The sequence below is a fragment of the Siphateles boraxobius genome, unplaced genomic scaffold (genome assembly GCF_051911475.1).
Source record: "Siphateles boraxobius isolate OS27281-9 unplaced genomic scaffold, OSU_SipBor_1 12, whole genome shotgun sequence".
NCBI classification, from domain to species: Eukaryota; Metazoa; Chordata; class Actinopteri; order Cypriniformes; family Leuciscidae; genus Siphateles; species Siphateles boraxobius.
Genome location: NW_027508722.1, coordinates 31,659,309 through 31,681,419, shown reverse-complemented (window position 1 = coordinate 31,681,419; position 22,111 = coordinate 31,659,309). Strand labels below are relative to the sequence as shown.

General features: G+C 39.1%; 1 protein-coding gene across 1 annotated transcript in view; it reads right to left on the bottom strand.

The window, feature by feature from the left end:
• agpat5 (1-acylglycerol-3-phosphate O-acyltransferase 5 (lysophosphatidic acid acyltransferase, epsilon)) overlaps window positions 1-22,111 on the bottom strand; it is a 133,689-nt gene that overhangs the window by 32,682 nt on the left and 78,896 nt on the right. The window contains exon 7 of the mRNA XM_077218107.1: window positions 16,044-16,167. Within this exon, the coding sequence (XP_077074222.1) occupies window positions 16,044-16,167 (124 nt within the window). The remainder of the gene's footprint in view (window positions 1-16,043; window positions 16,168-22,111) is intronic.

Sequence of the window (22,111 nt, the reverse complement as noted above, 5' to 3'; positions counted from 1 at the left end):
TTAAGCCACTGAAGACAGCCACAACAGTTGTCTGTGATGAAAAAGAGCCCACTGTTTCACTGATAATGCCAATGAAGTTCATGATCGAGCAAAGCATGTCACCAGACGAAAATGACACACAGACCATCGCCAACATGAAAAGCGCTATTCTACTCGACATCTCGGACCGGTACTCTGGGGACTGTAATGACATGCTGCAGGAGTGCACTGCGCTTGACCAACGATTCCGAAGCCTGTCCCATCTGAATGATGAACAACGCGAGTCCGTCTATGCCCGAATACGTGAAAAAGCTTCAGCACTTCATGAGCAGCGCAACCAGGTAGGCTAACTTTTATTGAAAAAAAAATGGTGCGCTGCGCGTGTGTAACTCTGTATGTGTAGGCAAGAGACCGAAAACTTATTTCTCATATTGTTTTTTTATTTTTTATTAGTCGATGAGAGAGAGAGAGAGAGAGAGAGAGAGAGAGAGAGAGAGAGAGAGAGAGAGAGAGAGAGAGAGAGAGAGAGACTCTGTGTGCGTGTGTCTGTGAGAGAGGGAGGGAGTGAAGGATTGAAAGACAGAAATGTTTGAGCTGCTTTTATTTTTTCAGACCAGTGATATAGATGAAAGAACCACTAGGGCCAGTGCTTCAACATCAGGGGCAGCAGCAGAGCAGGCCAGGGTCATGGTTGAGGCAGCACAGGGAGCAGAGCAGAGCCAGGAAGAGCCAGTGGAAGGAGAAAGGCAGATGCAGGACGTGACACAGCCTCCCCCACCAAAAAAGACAGCGTTAGAAGATCTCCTTGGGAGCTCCTACACTACTGTTGTTGAGACAGTGCAGTCCAGCAGAGGGATTGAAATGGAGATACTCTCCTACAGAAATGGGATTCCTATCCCACTCAACAGTAGTCCACTTGAGTGGTGGAAAGTTAATGCATATGCTTACCCCATACTTGCCCCCCTTGCCAAAGCCTACCTTTGCATTCCTGCTACATCAGTGCCCAGTGAGCGTGTCTTTTCCACAGCAGGAGACATTGTGTCTGCTCAAAGATCCCTGATTACACCAGAACATGTTGATATGTTAGTTTTTTTGAAGAAGAACCAGTCCTGAGATAACAACCTAGGATTAGAGCAGGAGTGCTCTTGTTTGTGTTTGGCCAGTTAGGCCTTGTGTTTCCCTGTGTGCAGCTGAAACAAAAATAAATAAGTTGTTGTTAAACTTGTTATACAGTAATATTTTTTTCTTTTTTTTCCTTTTTTGATATCGTATCGTGACGTATCGTATCGTGGCCCTGGCATATCGAGGTGCATCGTATCGTGAGTTTAAGTGTATCGTCCCATCCCTAGTAGACTTCTAGGACTACCAATTAACTGCATTTCAGTTATTAATAACAAAGCATGAGAGATGTTCTCAGTTTCTTTCTATAATTTTTACTTAAACTTCAAACAAACAAACCAAAATAATGAGATTATAATAGATGATTTTCTAAAGGCGCATGTAAAATTTGGATTAATAATTAAAAAAAGAGTATTAAAATAAGTACAATAATATTGGAGTGGATAACATTTGGACTATATTTGTTTTCTTTTTAAAAGAAATACATAGTTAATATTTAGCTTACATTTAATTCAATAGAGCCAACTACTTTGTTTATTCTTATTTTCATTGGGATTTATTATCCCTTTATTTGTTTTTAAGTCAAATACCAACAAGATATTGTTTTCATGTTATCAAGTTTTCTACCTCAGGTTGAAAATAAATTTAGAACAAACTAAACACTTAATCATCTTGTGATCTTTTTCAATCAAATAGCCCCGCAGCCATTGACTTAATTTGTTATTTTTAAAAGAAAAATGCTGGATGTTTACAAAGCACTTCTCTATATTTCCAAAGGAAGAGATTGATTATCGTTTGTCATTTTATAATTTTGTACTGTGTTGTGGCAAATAACACATTAAAATCTAGTGTTGAGTGTTCATGTGATATTATACATATAGTTTTGTGAAATTAATTGATGCATAATAATCGTGATAATCGTTAAATCGTGATTATTTCTCAGACAATAATCGTACTTACAAAATCTGTAATCGTTGCATCCCTAGAGAGAAATGCACATTTCATTTCATAAGCAGAGAGCAGTCTGTTTTCTTTCGTTTTGAATTGTTCTGTTTACAAGTAGACATTTCAATATAGATATATTTTTCAGGTCCGTACAATTAATACAAAATGAAATTCACTTTAAAGAAAGGCTTCGTGTCTTCTGTGTAAGGTGTCTGTGAAAGTTTTATAGCAGTCTTTTAGTGCCGCTTCAGAGCGGTCGCGTCCGTAACGGAGAACTGTCACGTCTGTAACATTGTTTTTTCCTCATAAATGCGAACACGAAAAATAAAATAAAATGAATATTTTATGTTCTGTGGAGAGCCAACCCTTCTTCATTAGATTTGAGCAGTGTAATTCACAGAATTACAACAAAAAAATCATTGCCTCCTAAAAGTTAAAGATTTTTTTTTGTCACACATGACTGTCGATTTCCCTAATATTAAATATAAAACGCATGTGTAGACTGATATTTTTCTAATGTCTGGACTCCTTTCTGGGAGGAGCCTATGGATAAACAGACGTTTCAATATTTTGGTATTAATGCATTTTCTGAGAATTTATATAATTATATAAGTTTTGACTGCAAGTCTGCAAATGTCATGTCCATAACGCTGGAATTCCCAAATTTTAAATAATTTATCCTCAACTAGTTTTGTGGTGTAGGTCTACATATTTTATAATGTTAAGTTAACTTCAAATAATACTAATAGTAATTTAAAGATGTGGTAGCATTGGATCTGGACGGTATGGATAACGCTGGGAGTTGGAAGGGGTGTGTCGCCATTCTGCAGGTTCGTGGATCTGAGTGTCGCGATTTCGGTTTCATATCGCATATCGTTACAGCCCTAGTCATTTTAGAATGTTAAGTTCTACTTCTGTATAGTTATTTTGGTGAAAGTAACTCAAAAGTAATACAGGAGTAATGTAACGCATTACAATTCTGAGACAGTAATATTGTAAGGTAATGAATAATAACAGTAACAAGTAATATATAATGTATTACAGTTTGGAAGTAACTTGCACAACACTGACAGTGACTCTGGCGTCCCAGAGTCACCCCCCTCCGTCCCCCACTCAACTCAGCCCAGCTTACTGACTTTTACATCCTTCCTGCTGCTGAGGTTGCTCCTTCCTCGAAGTTCACATGTGACCAAACCACAATCTCAATCTCTCCGCAACCCGACCATACGCGCCCACCCGTTTGACTAAGGCTGTCGAGCCCCACTGTCGACGTTAAAGCAGGTCAGTGGCAACGGTTCCGTATGGCATTCTACCGCAAAACAAAATCTATCCAAACACCAATTCTCATTCACGCAAAATACACAGGAACGTAATAACTGTGCAAACTATACAAATAAACCAACAGACTCAAGTTTTTCAAGAATTCGTAGAAACCATAGCGCGGCGGCCTGTACACAGCCAGCCAGAATCTTTCCGTCTCAACCACAGCCAGTTTCTGCTCCTCTCTGCTGCTTCAGATAAGTTCTTTACTGTGCGACGCAACTCTTGGCCACTGAATCCGAGGTCTCTGAGGAACCGGGTTGTGGAGTGTGCCACAAATCCTCGACAACCCACTTCCACTGGATAATCCCGGACTCTCCATCCTCGCTGTTCTGCTTCAGTGGCCAGCTGAGCATACTGCAGTTTCTTCCTCTCATATGCCTCATCTACAGCATCCTCCCATGGCACTGTTAACTCTATCATTTGAACAATGTGTGCTGATCCAGACCACAAAACAATATCTGGTCGGAGGTTAGTGGTGGCAATCTCAGGTGGAAAAATAAGCCGTTGATCAAGATCAGCCAGCATTTTCCAGTCCCTAGCAGCTTCCATTTGTCCTGGGCGAGAATTGGTTTTAACACCTTTTCTTGGTGGTTGCTCGCCTGGGTGGAGGAATATTGTCTTCTGTGTGTAATGTTTTGCTAGAACAGGTGGCAACTTATTGGTCATGTTACGCTTGTCTTCCAATGCTAAAACCAAACATCGGAGTACTTGGTCATGGCGCCAAGTAAACCAACCTTGGCTAAGAGCCACCTTACATCCTGTCAAAATGTGCCTTAATGTGGCAGGTGATGAACACAAAGGACAAGGGGGATCCTCTCCTACCTCGAGGTTTAAGTTCTGTGGTGATGGTAGAACATCATATGTTGACCTGATAAGGAAATTGATCCTACTCTCTTCCATTGACCAAAGGTCTTGCCAGCCCATCTTGCATTGTTCCACACTCTCCCATCTCCCATTAAATAAGTGGATGAAATGAAAAGATGATCTTGGACAAATAACCATCTTCTAAGTAAGCAGATGTGTTAAGCCCAAACATTTTGGCATGTATACATGAGCACAACTTCACCACTTTGCTGATGCAAGCGAACAAGGGTATGGAACTGTGAGTTATCTGAGACTTGTGAATGAACAAAATACAGTGCATGTTATCTTCCTGATAGGAAAATCCAGAGTAGCCCCTCTAAAAAAGATGACAATTCCCAGATTGGAGCTCTCTGCCGCAGTTCTAGCAAGGTAAAGGTAGATAAGGTCATCAAAACTGAACTGCAGATGAACTTGGGAACTTCCATTTTTTGGACTGACAGTGAATCTGTACTAAAATATATAGCCAATGAACACACAAGGTTCCACACCTTCGTTGCAAACCGAATCTCCTTGATAAGAGAAGCTACAAAATTGTTGCAGAAATTTGTAGACACAAAAACAAACCCTGCTAATGAAGTCTCAAGAGGTCAGAATGCAGAAAGGTTCCTGCAAAACAAAAGATGGATTCATGGTCCAGACATCCTTTGGGGGAACAGAAGGCGATTGGTCCTCAGTAACGCATACAGAAACCCACTCTTTGTCTGAAGATGATCCAGAGGTAAGGAAAAGGCCAACTGTAAATATAATTGTTAAAGATGAAAGCAACCCTACTGAGAAATTCAAGTTGGAATAAGCTTAAAGCCTGGTACCTAAGACTAAAAGAAATCTTGAAAGACGACTGTCAAAAGAAAGGACCAAATTTCAACAGTCAAGGCCATTTACTCGAAGCATGGAAAAAGAGTTACAACAAAGTAAGCAGAGTAAAGTCCTACTAGGTAAGGAAAACCTAAATGTTTCGGACTTGGAAATGGCAGAGCAGTCTACAATCTAGTACACTAAAGCAAAACATTTTCCAGAAGAAATTTCCAAAGAAACAGCAGGAAACATAAGGAAAGCAAGTCCAATTTACAAGCTTGATCCGGTGATGAAAGATGGAATCCTCTGTGTAGGAGGCCGTTTATCTAAAGCTGCTCTTCCAGAAAAAGTAAAACATCCTGCCATTTTGCCCGAAAATACTCACATTTCTACATTAATTCTCAGGCACATACATGAGAAAATAGGGCATGCAGGAAGAAATCTAATGCTCTCAGAACTTCACAAAAGATTTTGTATCATCAATGCTAATTCAGCAGCACATAAAATTATAACTAATTGCATTGTGTTTGCATCGGACAGCCAAATAGGACAACAAAAAAGGTCTGATTTTCCCCCTTTCAGCAATGTGGGTGTGGATTATTTTGACCCCATAGAAATTAAAAGAGGATGAATCACAATGAAAAGTTATGGAGTATTATTTACCGGTATGACCAGTAGAGTCATATTGAAGTTGCTCATTCACTTGACACAGACTCCTGCATCCAGGCCATTATGCGTTTCATTTGTAGAAGAGGCCAAGTAAAACACATAAGATCTGACAATGGAACAAACTTTGTGGGTGCAGAAAGGGAACTGATAGAGGCCCTTGCTGCTCTCAACCAAGATCACATTCAGAAGGCTTTGCGTCATGGTGGAATAGAATGGAGTTTTAATTCCCCAGGAGAATCTCACCATGGAGGAGTATGGGAGCGCCTGATCAGGTCCATTAGACAGGTACTTCTCTCTGTATTAAAACAACAAGATTTAACTGAAGAACTACATACGGTATTATGTGAAGTAGAGACTATTTTAAATAAATCTTGAGGATCATCAGATACTGTTGATATTGGACGAATAGAGCCTCTCACTCCAATCCAAATTCTTCTCTTGAAATCCAAACCCATCTTTCCACCTGGATTATTTCGCAAGACAGACCTGTACATAAAACGATGTTGGAGGACATAGAAGACATAATTTGGAAACGTTGGATTCAAGAATTATTGCCTCTTATGCAAGAAAGACAAAAATGGAACAAGACAAAAAAACAACAACAACTTTGTAGTTGGTGGTGTATTCTACTGCTCCTCGTGGGTCTTGGATTCTTGGAAGGATTGAAGAGGTCATGCCTGACAGAAATGGACTTGTACGAACTGTCAAAGTAAAGACCCAAACTAACATCCTAGCAAACCATAGCAATGGCTCCTTTGATATATTTTAAAATTGTTTAGTAAATATTCCAAATACAATTAGGGGCAGGTTTTGTAGGAGCCATTTATTTGCCCTTATTTGAAGGATAATTGTGTTAATCTTTGTTTTCTTGAGAGGTGCACCCTCTGCAAGACAGGAGAAGATTAAAAGGCCTAGGTGTGGCTTGTAAAAAAAAAAAAAAACCATCACATAGAGACTCTTTCACCACACATAGAAACTCTTTCACCTAGATATTATCATATACAGACAGTGTCTGTTCCCCGAATTAGGAAATACAAAAAACTTCCGAACCCATCTAAGAATAAAAATTTAATTGATGTTCAATAAATAAAAAATAGATATAATACAACTGATAAAGCTCGGGTTGCTGAATATTCGATCCCTTACTTCAAAAGCACTTATTGTTAATGATATGATCATAGATGTGCTGTGTTTGACAGAAACATGGCTAAAACCAAACAATTACATTACGTTAAAGGGATACTTCAGGATTTAGCATTAAGCTTTGTGTATCAGTAGAAAACCATTAGTATTTTTAAATTACCGTGCTTCCCCCCCCTCATTTCCCCCTTATATGAGAGATTTATGTATTTTTAGTCTGTAAAAAATCCTCCGATGACGCAAAAATCTTCATTTTGCGTCAGAGGGTTTTTGGACCAGAGGGTTAAAACTACAGCCAGTACTAGTAGCTAGTTACACATGTTTTCACCATGCCCTTATGGGGCGGATCTCACTCACAGAATGTAAAGATAGTGTCAGACATCTTTCTGTAGAAGCTAAGCTAACAGGCTCTTGCTCTGTGTAGACAGTTTGTATAGTAGGCTAATCACAATGGCGGAAGGTAGTTTTGAAGTTGAAATGGCAGAAGGGGATTTCGAAGATCTGTTGCGCGAATCTGATGCTCGCGGCTACCTGTACGAGCCGCAATACAGCGATGAACAGTTGCGGGAGATGGAGGAACAAGAGGGGGCCGGAGCAGCTGTTTGAACAGGGGAGCAAGACCTGACTCGAGCCCGGCCAGACTCGAGCTGAGGCGGACTGGTGGTGTCAGTGCTCTCGCTGTGCGCCTATGGAAACAGATAGAGAGTCCTATTGCTGTCACGTATTTCAGCGATCCCATTTTCTTCTGGACGAGATAAATTGGAAACACCAGCCAAAGCCCGCAGGGACAAACGGACAGTTTGGTGTAAAGTGAGTTTTTCTTTTTCTTTTTTTTACCAAGACGTAATGTACAGAGTTGGGAGACCCGGCATTATCACAATGTTCTTCCCGCGTAGTCAGCTGAGCTATTGTGGTTATATTTACATCTATGATAGCATACTGTATGTTCAAATAGTTCACATTGCTAACATTGTGCTTACTGTTTTGTAGACAATATCGCCTAACAGCCTACCATCACTTTATGGAATGGTTCCTGCAAGGCGAGCGACTTGGTAAAGACTATCGTATCGTTTTGCCCACTTGTGTTGTCCAGGATATCAGACGGAGATATAAAGCTCCCTGACGGACAATACTGTGAATGAATATAAGGAAACAGCTGAAGCTCTGGAAGAGCTTTGAGTGTAAAAGTGTTAATATAAATTATTTTTTTAATTAAAAGTTATAACCTCACATTGGTTGTGGTTCTTTTTATAAACCTTTACTGTTACTAGAGTATGTATTAGCCTAGAGCAGGGGTCTCCAACCTTTTTTCATTTGAGAGCTATTTTAAAAAAAGATATTGGCCGAGAGCTACTCATGTAATACAATACTTAAATCTCTTAAATAATGTCTCATAACTCTCATATTAACTACTATATCTAAACTGTTTTAGACCTAAAAGAGTTTTTGTAGGCCTATATATATATATATATATGTCACCCTTAAATGTCAGAGAAAAGAATCAGAATCAGAGATTAATTATTTTAAAGAAAATTGTACTTTGCATATTATACTGTAAAAACACATAATTATAGTGCATCTTAACTAGAGATGAAATGGCATGAAAATTTCATTTCATGATTATAGTGACCAAAATGATCACGGATATCACAGAATCCTGTTCAAAAAGTACTAATACTACACAATAAAATCAATTCACCAGGTTTGATAGGCGCCGATTTATGTTTTCCTCCGTGGGTGCTCATGGGCCGCACGCCCTTTAAAAAAAAATAAAAAAAAAATAAAAAAAAATAATGTTAGGCCTAGTCAAAAAATGTTTGCATTTCAGAACCGAACGAGAAGCGCAGCGCCGAGTCTATGACAACCCGAGGTAGCCTATCGCACACCGTACGCGCACTTTTGTCAGTTTATGGCCAGCAATATTGTAATGTTATGTTTAAGGACATTATGGAATTAAGATAATGTCTGTACTGTGTTATGATCGTACTGTACAATTAAATACCGTTGCTAAGTCTGCTGTCTGAACACTTTACCTCAGAGCGTCCTTTAACTGAATGAATTGAGAATATCACCTGAAAATCCGATAACATCAGCAATTTTCATTCAAGCAGCTGATTTCTGTAAATGAATGTAAAACTACATTTATATTGCAGCACGGGTTGAAGTCAGAATGCATTAATTAACATAAACATAAAAATAACATAATATTTTAAAAGACATGACACTGCGCGACGCGACGCGGCGCTGCGCTTCTCGTCCGGTGTGCGACCCCTTTTAGGAAACGTACAGCCGCCGACACGAACGCACACCGCCATTTACTTGATAATAAAGCCGTAAAGTTGGCTATCTTTCAACTCAGGACCATAGCTCAGGACAGCGCCACTTCTCACAAATACAGACAGGATTGGAGATCAAAAGTTTAACTGACACGTAACCGCGATCAGAGGCGTTTTCATCTGAGAAACGCTGTGATTGATGTATAGGATATGGAGCAGGCGACTGACAGCGACATCACAGTGTGACAGCTTCACATAGCACCAACTGCAATGATTCATTTTAAATGAATGTAGCCTACTGGCAGTCTGGCACACGTGGGTGCTCAGTATTTTCCGTTGGTGCTTGAGCCCCGGAGCACCCACGGTATAAGCGCCTATGCCAGGTTTTATGTAGAAAACCAGCAAATAACAAATATAATTAGCATTAATATGCACTTTTTGTTTACATAAACATTAAAATAACAACATTAAAAATGATGGCCAGATTTTAAAGGAGTGTCTTGCGATATGTTATCTATGTCGGAAGACGAAGACGAAATAGTACAATAGTACAAGACGACATGTCCCACTCTATGGGAATCAGTTTCAATCTCTCTTATACAGTTTGCTTCTCTTTTGTGCAGCGGATAAATTTGCACTAAGAAATGGCAGATGATGTCTTTAACTGAACTGTAGAAAATAATATGAATGCCTATCTTTTGCTAGCAACATTCAAATTTAGTAAAAACAAAATCTAGTCTATGTCTGCATTATGAGTATGTTAAACTCTGTCAATATTATGTATTTTAATTAGGCTAATAAAGCTTTGTCTCTGACTCCGAGTGGGACATACAGAGAGAGACAAAAAATGCAAAAATGATGCAGCCAGCAGAAACACACAAACACATTTACACAGAGCACATAAAACAAACAGCGATGGCATCCAGAATCAATTGAAAACACACACACACACAGGCCTGAACATGACTATCGCTGAACTGGGCAGCAGAATCAATAGATCTCCAGAATCAATAGACACAGCTGTGTGACAGATACCAGCTGCATCAGGAGCAAATTCTTCCTCAGCCCTTCATCAAAAAAGTCTAATTAAACAGTCTTATTAATTTGCTGAAACATTCCCATGCCTTTGTCGTTTTCTGCAACTCTTGCAGATACGCAGAGATAAAGATGAAAGCAGAAAATTGAATTGGAAGGGGAATTTTGCACATCCTGCGCAGGACGCCAGGAGGACGTTTTTAGATCCAACAAGATGCATAATGACATAATTGCCGTACATTAATCTGATGATTACATTTGTTGTGTTATCGCGTTTATGAGGGGCGTTGACACGTTTACATGTGTTGCTTCAGATCATTTGCGTTTGAATACCGCGCGCTCTCTGTGGGCGTGTCACATTAGCAGTATAATGAGCTGAGAGAACGATAATGAGATCGGCTGACACCTCTCTCTTTTTATATAGATTACATAAACAGAGAATATTTATTTTAGTTTTGAATTAGATATTTTAAAAGTACAAACTTAAATGATTATAAAGATATATTGCTCATGCTTGGGTGAATAGTATTCGCTGAGCTTTGTTTAAGTTTAGAGAAGTGCTCCAGAAAAAAAGTTAACGGAGACAGAGAGGCAGAAAGCACACCCTGTTTCTTTTCTTTATTTTACAAAAGCACACGGTTTTGATGTTAATGTGAGTGTACACACAAAAAAAGTAGACCCTCTATAGTTTATAATCATGTATTGATTTTATTTATATGACCAAAAAATGACAGAGTATTTTAAGTTTATGTTGCTGATATGTGGAAAAAAAAAACAGCAAAACGCGCCGGTGCGTTCCTCGACCCCAGAGGGTTAATGATCTGTAAGAATGGAGCTTCATAAATGCTGTTCATTGATTCAAGTAAATTTTTTTGACATCTGGGTTTAAAGCGTTGTAATTCTACAACATATGGTGTAAAAACGTCTAAGTGCTGCCCTCTTCAGGTTGAATGGTGGCTACTGCAGTTGAATTTTCCTATTGGAAGTTGTGGTACCCTCTGACGTCAGAGGGTACCAGCTAACCACGCCCTTGCCTACAGAGAGATGCTTCTCAGGTGTAATTAGTCAATTACAGACCAATCTCGAATCTACCTTTCCTTTAAAAGATACTAGAAAAGGCAGTATCTTCACAACTATGTTCGTTTTTAGAAAGAAATGGTATCTGCAAGGATTTTCAATCAGGATTCAGACTATATCATAGTCAAGTCAAGTCAAGTGATCCTCATTTATATAGCGCTTTTAACAATGTAGATTGTTTCAAAGCAGCTTTACAGAGATAAACATATAATTTAAGGTAACAGAGATTGGTTTAGTTTTATAGTGGTTCTTGAAAAATGTTTTTTCCAGCTAAAGTTAGTTTTGATTGATTCACTTCCGTCTAAATGATAGTTTGTTATTAAATTAGGGGCCGCTGAGACGACACCGTTCTCTCTAAACAGACTTTGAACGCGAACCTGTGATAGACGCTGATGGCGTTCACATGCGCATTAAGAATTGATTCTATAGTTATGTGCGTTTGAATATATCTGCGCAGGTTTGTAATTCCTTACAAACCATGCCTAAACAAACTACTTGTCTATAAATTTTGATGCAGAATTTAATTTTATCTTATCACTTCGGGTAGGTACGCGAACCAAAAAAATCCACAACGCTTTATCTGTAGAGTGGTATAGGGATCCTTCATAGGGAGAGGCTAGTTGGCACTTCAGTACTGCATTGTCATCGGGTGCTGAAGTATCATAGTACCAAGACAGCTCTCAGAGTCACAAATGATTTGGTTGTATCTCTCTATTAGTGTTACTTGATCTCAGTGCTACATTTGACACTATCGACCACAACATTCTTTTGAATAGACTTGAAAACTATGCTGGCATTAGTGGAATTGCACTAGTATGGTTTAAATCATACTTATCTGACCGTTATCAGTTTGCAGCAGTAAATGAAAAGATGTCTTATCAGTCAAAAGTTCAGTATGGTGTACCACAAGCAGGGTGGGAAATTAACTTTTTTGCCCACCAGCCACAGTGGCTGCTGGATGCCCAATTTTACAAGCCACTTGTATTATCTACCAGCCACTTTTTCTGGAATTCAAATTTATGAATGACAACTGTGACTTTGATAACATTGACGTCCATTACAAATATGTAATTCGTTTTATCCATTTAACAATATGAGTTATGCTGCACTCAGGCGCCAATTTATGTTTTCCTCCGTGGATGCTCATGGGCGCACGCCTTTTTTTTTTTTTTAACAAAAAAAGCACTATTTAGCACAAACAGGGCTACCATAATATGTGAGCAACATGTATGTAGATGTTTGTATTTTTGAGAGAATTTTATGCATGGCTATTTTACAGTTTAGTTTTTAATATTAGTTAAGTCTGTATGACCATAAATGATGGAGTATTTAAATGTATTTTGCTGCTATTTGAAAAAAAATCCAGCAAAACGTGGGGGTGCGTTTGTCGACCCCAGAGGCTTAACTCAATAATAAAGCCGTAAAGTAGGCTATCTTTCAATTCAGGACAGCACCACTTCTCACAAATACAGATAGTATTGGAGATGAAAAGTTTAACTGACACATAATCGAGCTCCGGAGCACCCATCGGCTCCTATCCTCGCGGCTGCTAAAACTATCGCTAAACTAAAAAAACGATAGCTATCTAGCCATCACAAAACACAACTTCAAGTTAGTAATTTACTTACTTGCACATCCAAACGTAGTCCCGAAAAGGTCTGCCCTTTTTGCCGATCGCATGGACGTTTCTGAATAGAATTGGTCATATTCATTATTGACTCTATTTTAAGGTTAGTTGTTCCTCTAATGAACAAATTGTTTGCATTTTCGGACGACGCATAGGTTTGACAGTAAGTACAGTGCATGGACTGTTCGACGGGGAAGGTAGGCTAACCATTCCCTCGTTTTCCCTTTGTCATCAATGCGCCACTTGTTCGAAAAGTACCTTCACTTTTTATTTACTTCGCCCTCAATAGTTTGTACATTCATATACTGCTGACTCCGCGGCGGGCCTCTTAACACCGGGTATATGTCGCCACATTTTTTTGATTTTCCTTTCGTCTGTAGGCTACCTCAGCTCAGCTATATGTAAAAAACCAATCAAATTAGTTACTCGACAAAAGTGCATTATTTTTACTTAGCAACAGCATTCTTTGACAAAAGATGTCCAATCCATTACAAGGAATGTTTTAAATAGTAACCAATAAAAATATGTTTTACAATCTACCCACCACTTTGGCTGGTATACAAGGCAAAGTCACCCGCCACTTTGAAAAAGTACCAGCCATTGGCTGGTGGCGGGTGCTAATTTCCCACCCTGACCACAAGGCAAAGTATGACAGTTGCTGTTCACTCTGTACATGCTACTTAGGAGATATCATTAGGAAGCAAGGCATTAGTTTACACTGTTATGCTGATGATACTCAGCTCTATATTTCTTCACGCCCTGACGAAACTTACCGATCCACAAAATTAACGGAATGCATAGCTGAGATAAAAAACTGGATGACTGAAAAAAATGATTCTAGTTATTGGACAACAAAATTCTCACGTATTAACCTGTCTAACACTTGATGGCTGCTCTGTCAAGTCCTCGTCGTCGGTTAGGAACCTGGGTTCTCCATGCTCTCAATTAAAAATGCAGAACAATTAGTTCATGCTTTCATGACATCAAGGCTAGATTATTGTAAAGCTCTACTGGGTGGTTGCCCTGCACGTTTAATAAATAAACTACAGCTGGTGCAAAATGCAGCCGCAAGAGTTCTTACCCGAACCAGGAAGTATGACCATATTAGCCCAGTTCTGTCAACACTGCATTGGCTACCTATTAAACATCATATAAATTTTAAAATATTGCTGATTACTTACAAAGCACTAAATGGTTTAGCTCCCCAGTACTTGAGCGAGCTCTTAACGCATTATAGTCCTTCAGGTCTATTGCGATCTCAAAATTCTGACCAGTTGATCATTTCTAGAATATCAAAATCGACTGCTGGCGGTAGATCCTTTTCCTATTTAGCACCAAAACCTTGGAACAATCTTCTTAACATTGTCCGGGAAGCAGACACAGTCTGTCAGTTCAAATAGAGACTAAAAACACATCTCTTTGGCTTAGCATACACATAACACATTATAGACTTCTATAATTCAATGTTAGGCTGCACAGCTTAGATCAGCCGGAACCGGGAACACTTCTCGTACATCATAAGGAGGATGGTGTCTACGCTAATATTAGTCTCTATGTTTATCCCGAGGTTTACTGTAGTCTAGGGCTGGGTAAACATATCGATTCAGAGTCCTTGCGTGTGTGCAAATGTGCGCGCGTGTGCCTCACAAAGCGCTTTTTTTTTATGAGTATGCACATTTTGTGTTTCTGTTTACATTTCTTTTATAAATTTAATGTATAGGAAGAAAGAAATATACTTTCTATTACAGTTACATGCACTTTAGAGGTGTTAATAAAGCACCTGTTTGTTACAGTTGTGGTTTTTATTCAACATGTACAATATTGTACAGTTTGTTCTGCTAAATAAACCATGACAGGAAACATGCTGGGGTCAATTTGTTCTTAAACATTGGTAATACTGCACACATTACTTAAAAATATACTCAGGTACTTAATTACGTGTGTATTTACTAATTATTGAATCGATATCGAAGCTAATAAATTAATATCAAATCGAAATCGAATCGAAGCCTCAAGAATCGAAATCGAATCGAATTGTGAAATTCCTAACAATACCATGCCCTACTGTAGTCCGCCGGATCCAGGCCATATCCAGATCTAATGAAGGACCATCGCATGGACACGACGACAATGCATCCCTGAAGTGCCAGCCTCATCAGCCCTGTGAAGGCCTCATGGACACCTCAACAAACTCGTCTCCATACCGGCATGATGACTCCGACCCCCAACCAGATGGAACTGGATAAATATTATGAAAGTTCTGATCCAATCTGACTTCTGACCTATAATGCTGCCTGAATCATAATGCTGCCTGAATACACTGTCCGTTCGTTGGCCAGAGGAGAACAGGCCCCCTGACTGAGCCTGGGTTCTCCCAAGGTTTTTTTTCTCTATTCTGTCACCTGATGGAGTTTTGGATCCTTGCCACTGTCACCTTTTTTCACCTTTGTCGCCATTGGCTTTTGGCTTGCTTAGTTGGGGACATTTCATTTTATATTTAACAATGTTATTACAACATTATTTTTCCTGTTATCTCTGTAAAGCTGAAAAGCGCTATATAAATAAAGGTGACTTGACTTGAAGTGTGGCCTGCTGGGAGCACATGGTCTCTAGACCTTGCCTTCTGTTTGTTTGCCGGCAAAAGTTGTTTTGATTTCATTAAGTTTGCATTACCTTTTCTCAGTTTATTTTCTGTAATCAAGTTTATAATAAACAACAAGAAAAGCATGTGCAACTTGGTGGACAATGGATTAAGACAAAGGAAAGTGACTAATGGGACAACTTGATTAAGGATAGTCACTACAGACTATCTGATAAGAAACTGGGACTATCAGACAATCCATGTTCCAAGACATATTTGAAAGAAATATTCAACTGAAATGTTAATTACTTAGGTGGATGGAATTTGGACAGTACAGAAGATGGACGGGGTAAACTAATCAGAATAGACAGGCGTTTCAATGATGCCATCTGTTTATGTAGCTTTTAGCTGTAACTCTTGCAAGCTACAGATTCAAAATAACCTCCCAAACACTTTTTCTGACCAATGAATTTCCAGGACCTTTCCCAGTTTTCCATGATAGTGTGAACCCTGCTGTGATCAGTGATTGTCAACATACCATAAACAAAATAAATAAGTGTTCAGTTATGTAGCTGGTGACTTTGATGGACTAGGGGCTATTTTGGACACTCACTTGTCTTTGATTTCAAATCTTTCATGTAGCCACCTGCGGAAGAAGATGGGCTCTGCAGGAATTTCCCTTATGTCCACACGGTTGAAGTGGATGTGCACCCTGGGGCATTCCTTGCACAGGAACTCTATCACACAGAAAAATTGAATTAGAGAAACAAAAGACAGACAACCATCAGACAGAAGATAGACAAACAGAATATCAAAGACAACAATTAAAAACGGTATATGAAAGCTGTTGTTTTAATAATAATACTAATTAATTATATTTATATAGCGCTTTTCTCTGCACTCAAACTTTACATAGAAGGGGGAATCTCCTCAACCACCACCAATGTGCAGCAGATGATGTGACGGCAGCCATTGTGGGCCAGAACGCCCACCACACACCAGCTTATTGGTGGAGAGGAGACCGAGTGATGAAGCCAATTAGTGTGTGTGTGTGTGTGTGTGTGTGTGTGTATATATATATATATATATATATACAGGTCCTTCTCAAAAAATTAGCATATTGTGATAAAGTTCATTATTTTCCATAATGTAATGATAAAAAGTAAACTTTCATATATTTTAGATTCATTGCACACCAACTGAAATATTTCAGGTATTTTATTGTTTTAATACTGATGATTTTGGCATACAGCTCATGAAAACCCAAAATTCCTATCTCAAAATATTAGCATATTTCATCAGACCAATAAAAGAAGTATTTTTAATACAAAAAAAGTCAACCTTCAAATAATTATGTTCAGTTATGCACTCAATACTTGGTCGGGAATCCTTTTGCAGAAATGACTGCTTCAACGCGGTGTGGCATGGAGGCAATCAGCCTGTGGCACTGCTAAGGTGTTATGAAGGCCCAGGATGCTTCGATAGCGGCCTTAAGCTCATCCAGAGTGTTGGGTCTTGCGTCTCTCAACTTTCGCTTCACAATATCCCACAGATTCTCTATGGGGTTCAGGTCAGGAGAGTTGGCAGGCCAATTGAGCACAGTAATACCATGGTCAGTAAACCATTTACCAGTGGTGTTGGCACTGTGAGCAAGTGCCAGGTCGTGCTGAAAAATGAAATCTTCATCTCCACAAAGCTTTTCAGCAGATGGAAGCATGAAGTGCTCCAAAATCTCCTGATAGCTAGCTGCATTGACCCTGCCCTTGATAAAACACAGTGGATCAACACCAGCAGGTGACATGTCACCCCAGACCATCACTGACTGTGGGTACTTGACACTGGACTTCAGGCATTTTGGCATTTCCTTCTCCCCAGTCTTCGTCCAGACTCTGGCACCTTGATTTCCGAATGACATGCAAAATTTGTTTTCATCCGAAAAAAGTACTTTGGACCACTGAGCAACAGTCCAGTGCTGCTTCTCTGTAGTCCAGGTCAGGCGCTTCTGCCGCTGTTTCTGGTTCAAAAGTGGCTTGACCTGGGGAATGCGGCACCTGTAGCCCATTTCCTGCACACGCCGGTGCATGTGGCTCTGGATGTTTCTACTCCAGACTCAGTCCACTGCTTCCGCAGGTCCCCCAAGGTCTAGAATCGGTCCTTCTCCCCAATCTTCCTCAGGGTCCGGTCACCTCTTCTCGTTGTGCAGCGTTTTTTGCCACACTTTTTCCTTCCCACAGACTTCCCACTGAGGTGCCTTGATACAGCACTCTGGGAACAGCCTATTTGTTCAGAAATTTCTTTCTGTGTCTTACCCTCTTGCTTGAGGGTGTCAATGATGGCCTTCTGGACAGCAGTCAGGTCGGCAGTCTTACCCATGATTGCGGTTTTGAGTAATGAAACAGGCTGGGAGTTTTTAAAAGCCTCAGGAATCTTTTGCAGGTGTTTAGAGTTAATTAGTTGATTCAGATAATTAGGTTAATGATTAGGTTAATAAAAAATATGATTAGGTTCATGATATGCTAATTTGTTGAGATAGGAATTTTGGGTTTTCATGAGCTGTATGCCAAAATCATCAGTATTAAAACAATAAAAGACCTGAAATATTTCAGTTGGTGTGCAATGAATCTAAAATGTATGAAAGTTTAATTTTTATCATTACATTATGGAAAATAATGAACTTTATCACAATATGCAAATTTTTTTAGAAGGACCTGTATATATATATATATATATATATATATATATATATATATATATATATATATATATATATATATATATAGATAGGGATGATTAGGAGGCCATGACAGACAGAGGCCACTGGGAAAATTTGGCCAGAATGCCGGGGTTAAACCCCTACTCTTCGAATGACATCCTGGGATTTTTTTTTGTGCCCACAGAGAGTCAGGACCTCGGTTTAACGTCTCATCCGAAGGACGGTGCTCTTTGACAGTATAGTGTCCCCATCACTATACTGGGTCGTTGGGACCCACACAGACCACAGTGTGCTGTGTTCACCCTGCTGGCCTCACTAACACCTCTTCCATCAGCAACCTAGTTTTCCCAGAAGGTCTCCCATCCAGGTACTAACCAGGCTCAACTCTGCTTAGCTTCAGTGGGCAACCAGTCTTGGGATACAGGGTGACATGGCTGCTGGCTGAGTGCACAATAAATTACAAAAAACGTCTCCAAAAAAACAAAAAAAAACAAACACCTGGTACAATCATCATATGCTCTCATTTATTGTTTGAACAACCACCTATTGACAATGGTTTTGTTGCCAAAGTCAGCTGGGTATAACAAAAATTAAAAGCACTGACTGACCAAACTGGATGTTAATGCTTTCAGCGCATTATTATCATCATCATCAAATGAATAATTGGTTTGAAACTAGTATTTGTCTTTAATAAAACAACAACAACAAAAACAACCACCAATCTTGCTTTTCTGGTTTTTACAGAAAAGTCAATTTTGAATCTTCACTGAAAATTAGGGTTTGATGAAACCAGTTTGAGCAATCAAGCGCATTAAAGCCAATCATTTGTCCTTCGTATAACAAGTAGCGCAAGTGCATGGAGTACTTCAGAATTAGAACAGAGCATTAGTTTACTGTTGGTGACTCATGTAGCGCAGCTTCCAGTGTAGATGGCATCCCTGATTATAATGGGTTCTATTTGCTTTTGACGCGCTGTTGTGCTGCTTGCATCTGGTGTAGAGATGGTGGTACTAGGGGTGTAATGGTTCAAATTACTCATGGTTAGGTTTGTATCGCAGTTTTAGGGTCATAATTTCGGTACGGTTTGGTATGTGCCATGTTCGGGGAAAAAAAGGACTACTGTCAAATAAAAATAAGAAAAACAACAAATAATCAAACTACAAGGAAAAGCACAAATGAATACAATGGAGCAAAGTTACAAATAAACAGTACGTCTCAGGTTTTTCATGTAATAGTATTTTCAGGTCCAGATTTTGAATAATCAAATGTAACATGACACTGCATATAATCTTAACTGTAATATATTACATACTGATTAACCCAAATTAAAGTTACAAAAGTTATTCAGTAAAGAACAGGGATAGTTTTACAGAGATAGAACAGGGATAGTTTTAGAACATTAAAATCTTTGTTTGATTCACATTTCAATCTTTATTTGACATTTTATCCCTCCAGGTCGATTATAAAGCTGAGGGATCTAGTATGGAAAGCACTTAGCCGACTCTCTTAATGCCTGTAGGTAGTCCAGCATTCAGCGCCATACAACATGACACTCAGAACACATGCCTCATACACTTTTACTTTAGTGCAGACAGAGAGATGTTTATTCCGTCATACACGTTTTGTCAGACGTCCAAAAGTAGAGGCCGCTTTCCCCAACCAGAGTGAAATCTCATCGTCTAGGGTGGCATTTATGGGTCATGGAAGATCCAAGATAATTGAACTTTCCCACATCAAGTTCTGTATTATTTAACTGAAAGCAATGCATGTTGGCAGCTTGTGACACTCACAGATTTTTTTCAAGCTGATTGAGAGCCCAAAAACATCACATGAGCTTGAGAAACAGTCAAGCAGAGTCTGCAGCTGCTCGGGATAGACTGAAGAAATTTCCATCATCCCTAGTCAAAAGAGTGACTCCGTTGTGATCATCCAATTTCTCGAAGGCAGTCTTGAATGCATAGGTGAAATAAATGTCGTACAGGGTTAAATTCTATAAAGGAAAATTTTATTGCAAATTTCCCCATGAATGAATTACAGGTCCTTCTAAAAAAATTTGCATATAGTGATAAAGTTAATTATTTTCCATAATGTAATGATAAAAATTAAACTTTCATATATTTTAGATTCATTGCACACCAACTGAAATATTTCAGGTCTTTTATTGTTTTAATACTGATGATTTTGGCATACAGCTCATGAAAACCCAAAATTCCTATCTCAAAAAATTTGCATATTTAAAAGAAAGAAGTATATTTAAAAGAAGTGTTTTTAATACAAAAAAAGTAAACCTTCAAATAATTATGTGCAGTTATGCACTCAATACTTGGTCGGGAATCCTTTTGCAGAAATGACTGCTTGGAGGCAATCAACCTGTGGCACTGCTGAGGTGTTATGGAGGCCCAGGATGCTTCGATAGCGGCCTTAAGCTCATCCAGAGTCAAGTCAAGTCAAGTCATCCTCATTTATATAGCGCTTTTAACAATGTAGATTGTTTCAAAGCAGCTTTACAGAGATAAAGATATAATTTAAGGTAACAGAGATTGGTTTGGTTTTATAGTGGCTCTTGAAAAATGTTTTTTCCAGCTAAAGTTAGTTTTGATTGATTCACTTCCATCTAAATGATAGTTTGTTATTAAATTAGGGGCCGCTAAAACGACACCGTTCTCTCTAAACAGACTTTAAACGTGAACCTGTGATAGACGCTGATGGCGTTCACATGCGCATTAAGAATTGATTCTATAGTTATGTGCGTTTGAATATATGTGCGCAGGTTTATAATTCCTTACAAACCATGCCTAAACAAACTACTTGTCTATAAATTTTGATGCAGAATTTTTATTTTATCTTATCACTTTGGGTATGTACGCGAACCGAAAAATTCCACAACTCTTTATCTGTAGAGTGGTATAGGGATCCTCCATAGGGAGAGGCTAGTTGGCACTTCAGCACTGCATTGTCATCGGGTCCAGGCGAAAGTCCTTCGTCAGATCTGGAAACGGCCTGGATCCGGCAGGCTGCGGGAAAACCTCGGGATAAACAAAGACACTAAAATTAGCGTAGATGCCATTCTTCTTATGATGTAACGAGTACATCAGGATTTGAGGGAAGTGTTCCCAGTTCCGGCTGACCTAATCTAAGCAGCCTAATATTGAATTATAGAAGTCTATAGAGTGTTATGTGAATGCTAGGTCAAAGAGATGTGTTTTTAGTCTAGCTTTGAACTGACAGACTGTGTCTGCTTCCCGGACAATGTTAGGAAGATTGTTCCAAAGTTTTGGTGCTAAATAGGAAAAGGATCTACCGCCAGCAGTCGATTTAGATATTCTAGGTATTATCAACTGGCCGGAGTTTTGAGATCGCAATAGACGTGAAGGACTATAATGCGTTAAGAGCTCGCTCAAGTACTGCGGAGCTAAACCATTTAGTGCTTTGTAAGTAATCAGCAATATTTTAAAATTTATACGATGTTTAATAGGGAGCCAATGCAGTGTTGACAGAACCGGGCTAATATGGTCGTACTTCCTGGTTCTGGTAAGAACTGCGTTTTGGACTAGCTGTAGTTTGTTTATTAAGCGTGCAGGGCAACCACCCAGTAGAGCATTACAATAATCTAGCCTTGATGTCATGAACGCATGAACTAGTTGTTCCGCATTTGTCAATGAGAGCATATGACGTAATTTAGATATATTTTTAAGATGGAAAAATGCGGTTTTACAGACACTAGACACATGACTTTCAAATGAAAGATTGGTATCAAAGAGCACACCCAGGTTCCTAACTGACGGCGAAGACTTAACAGAGCAGCCATCAAGTGTTAGACGGTATTCTAGGTTATTACGTGTGGAAGTTTTTTTTCCAATAATTAGAATCTCTGTTTTTTCAGAATTTAGTAGTAGGAAATTACTAGTCATCCAATTTTTAATATCAACTATGCATTCCGATAATTTTGTGAATTGGTGAGTTTCGTT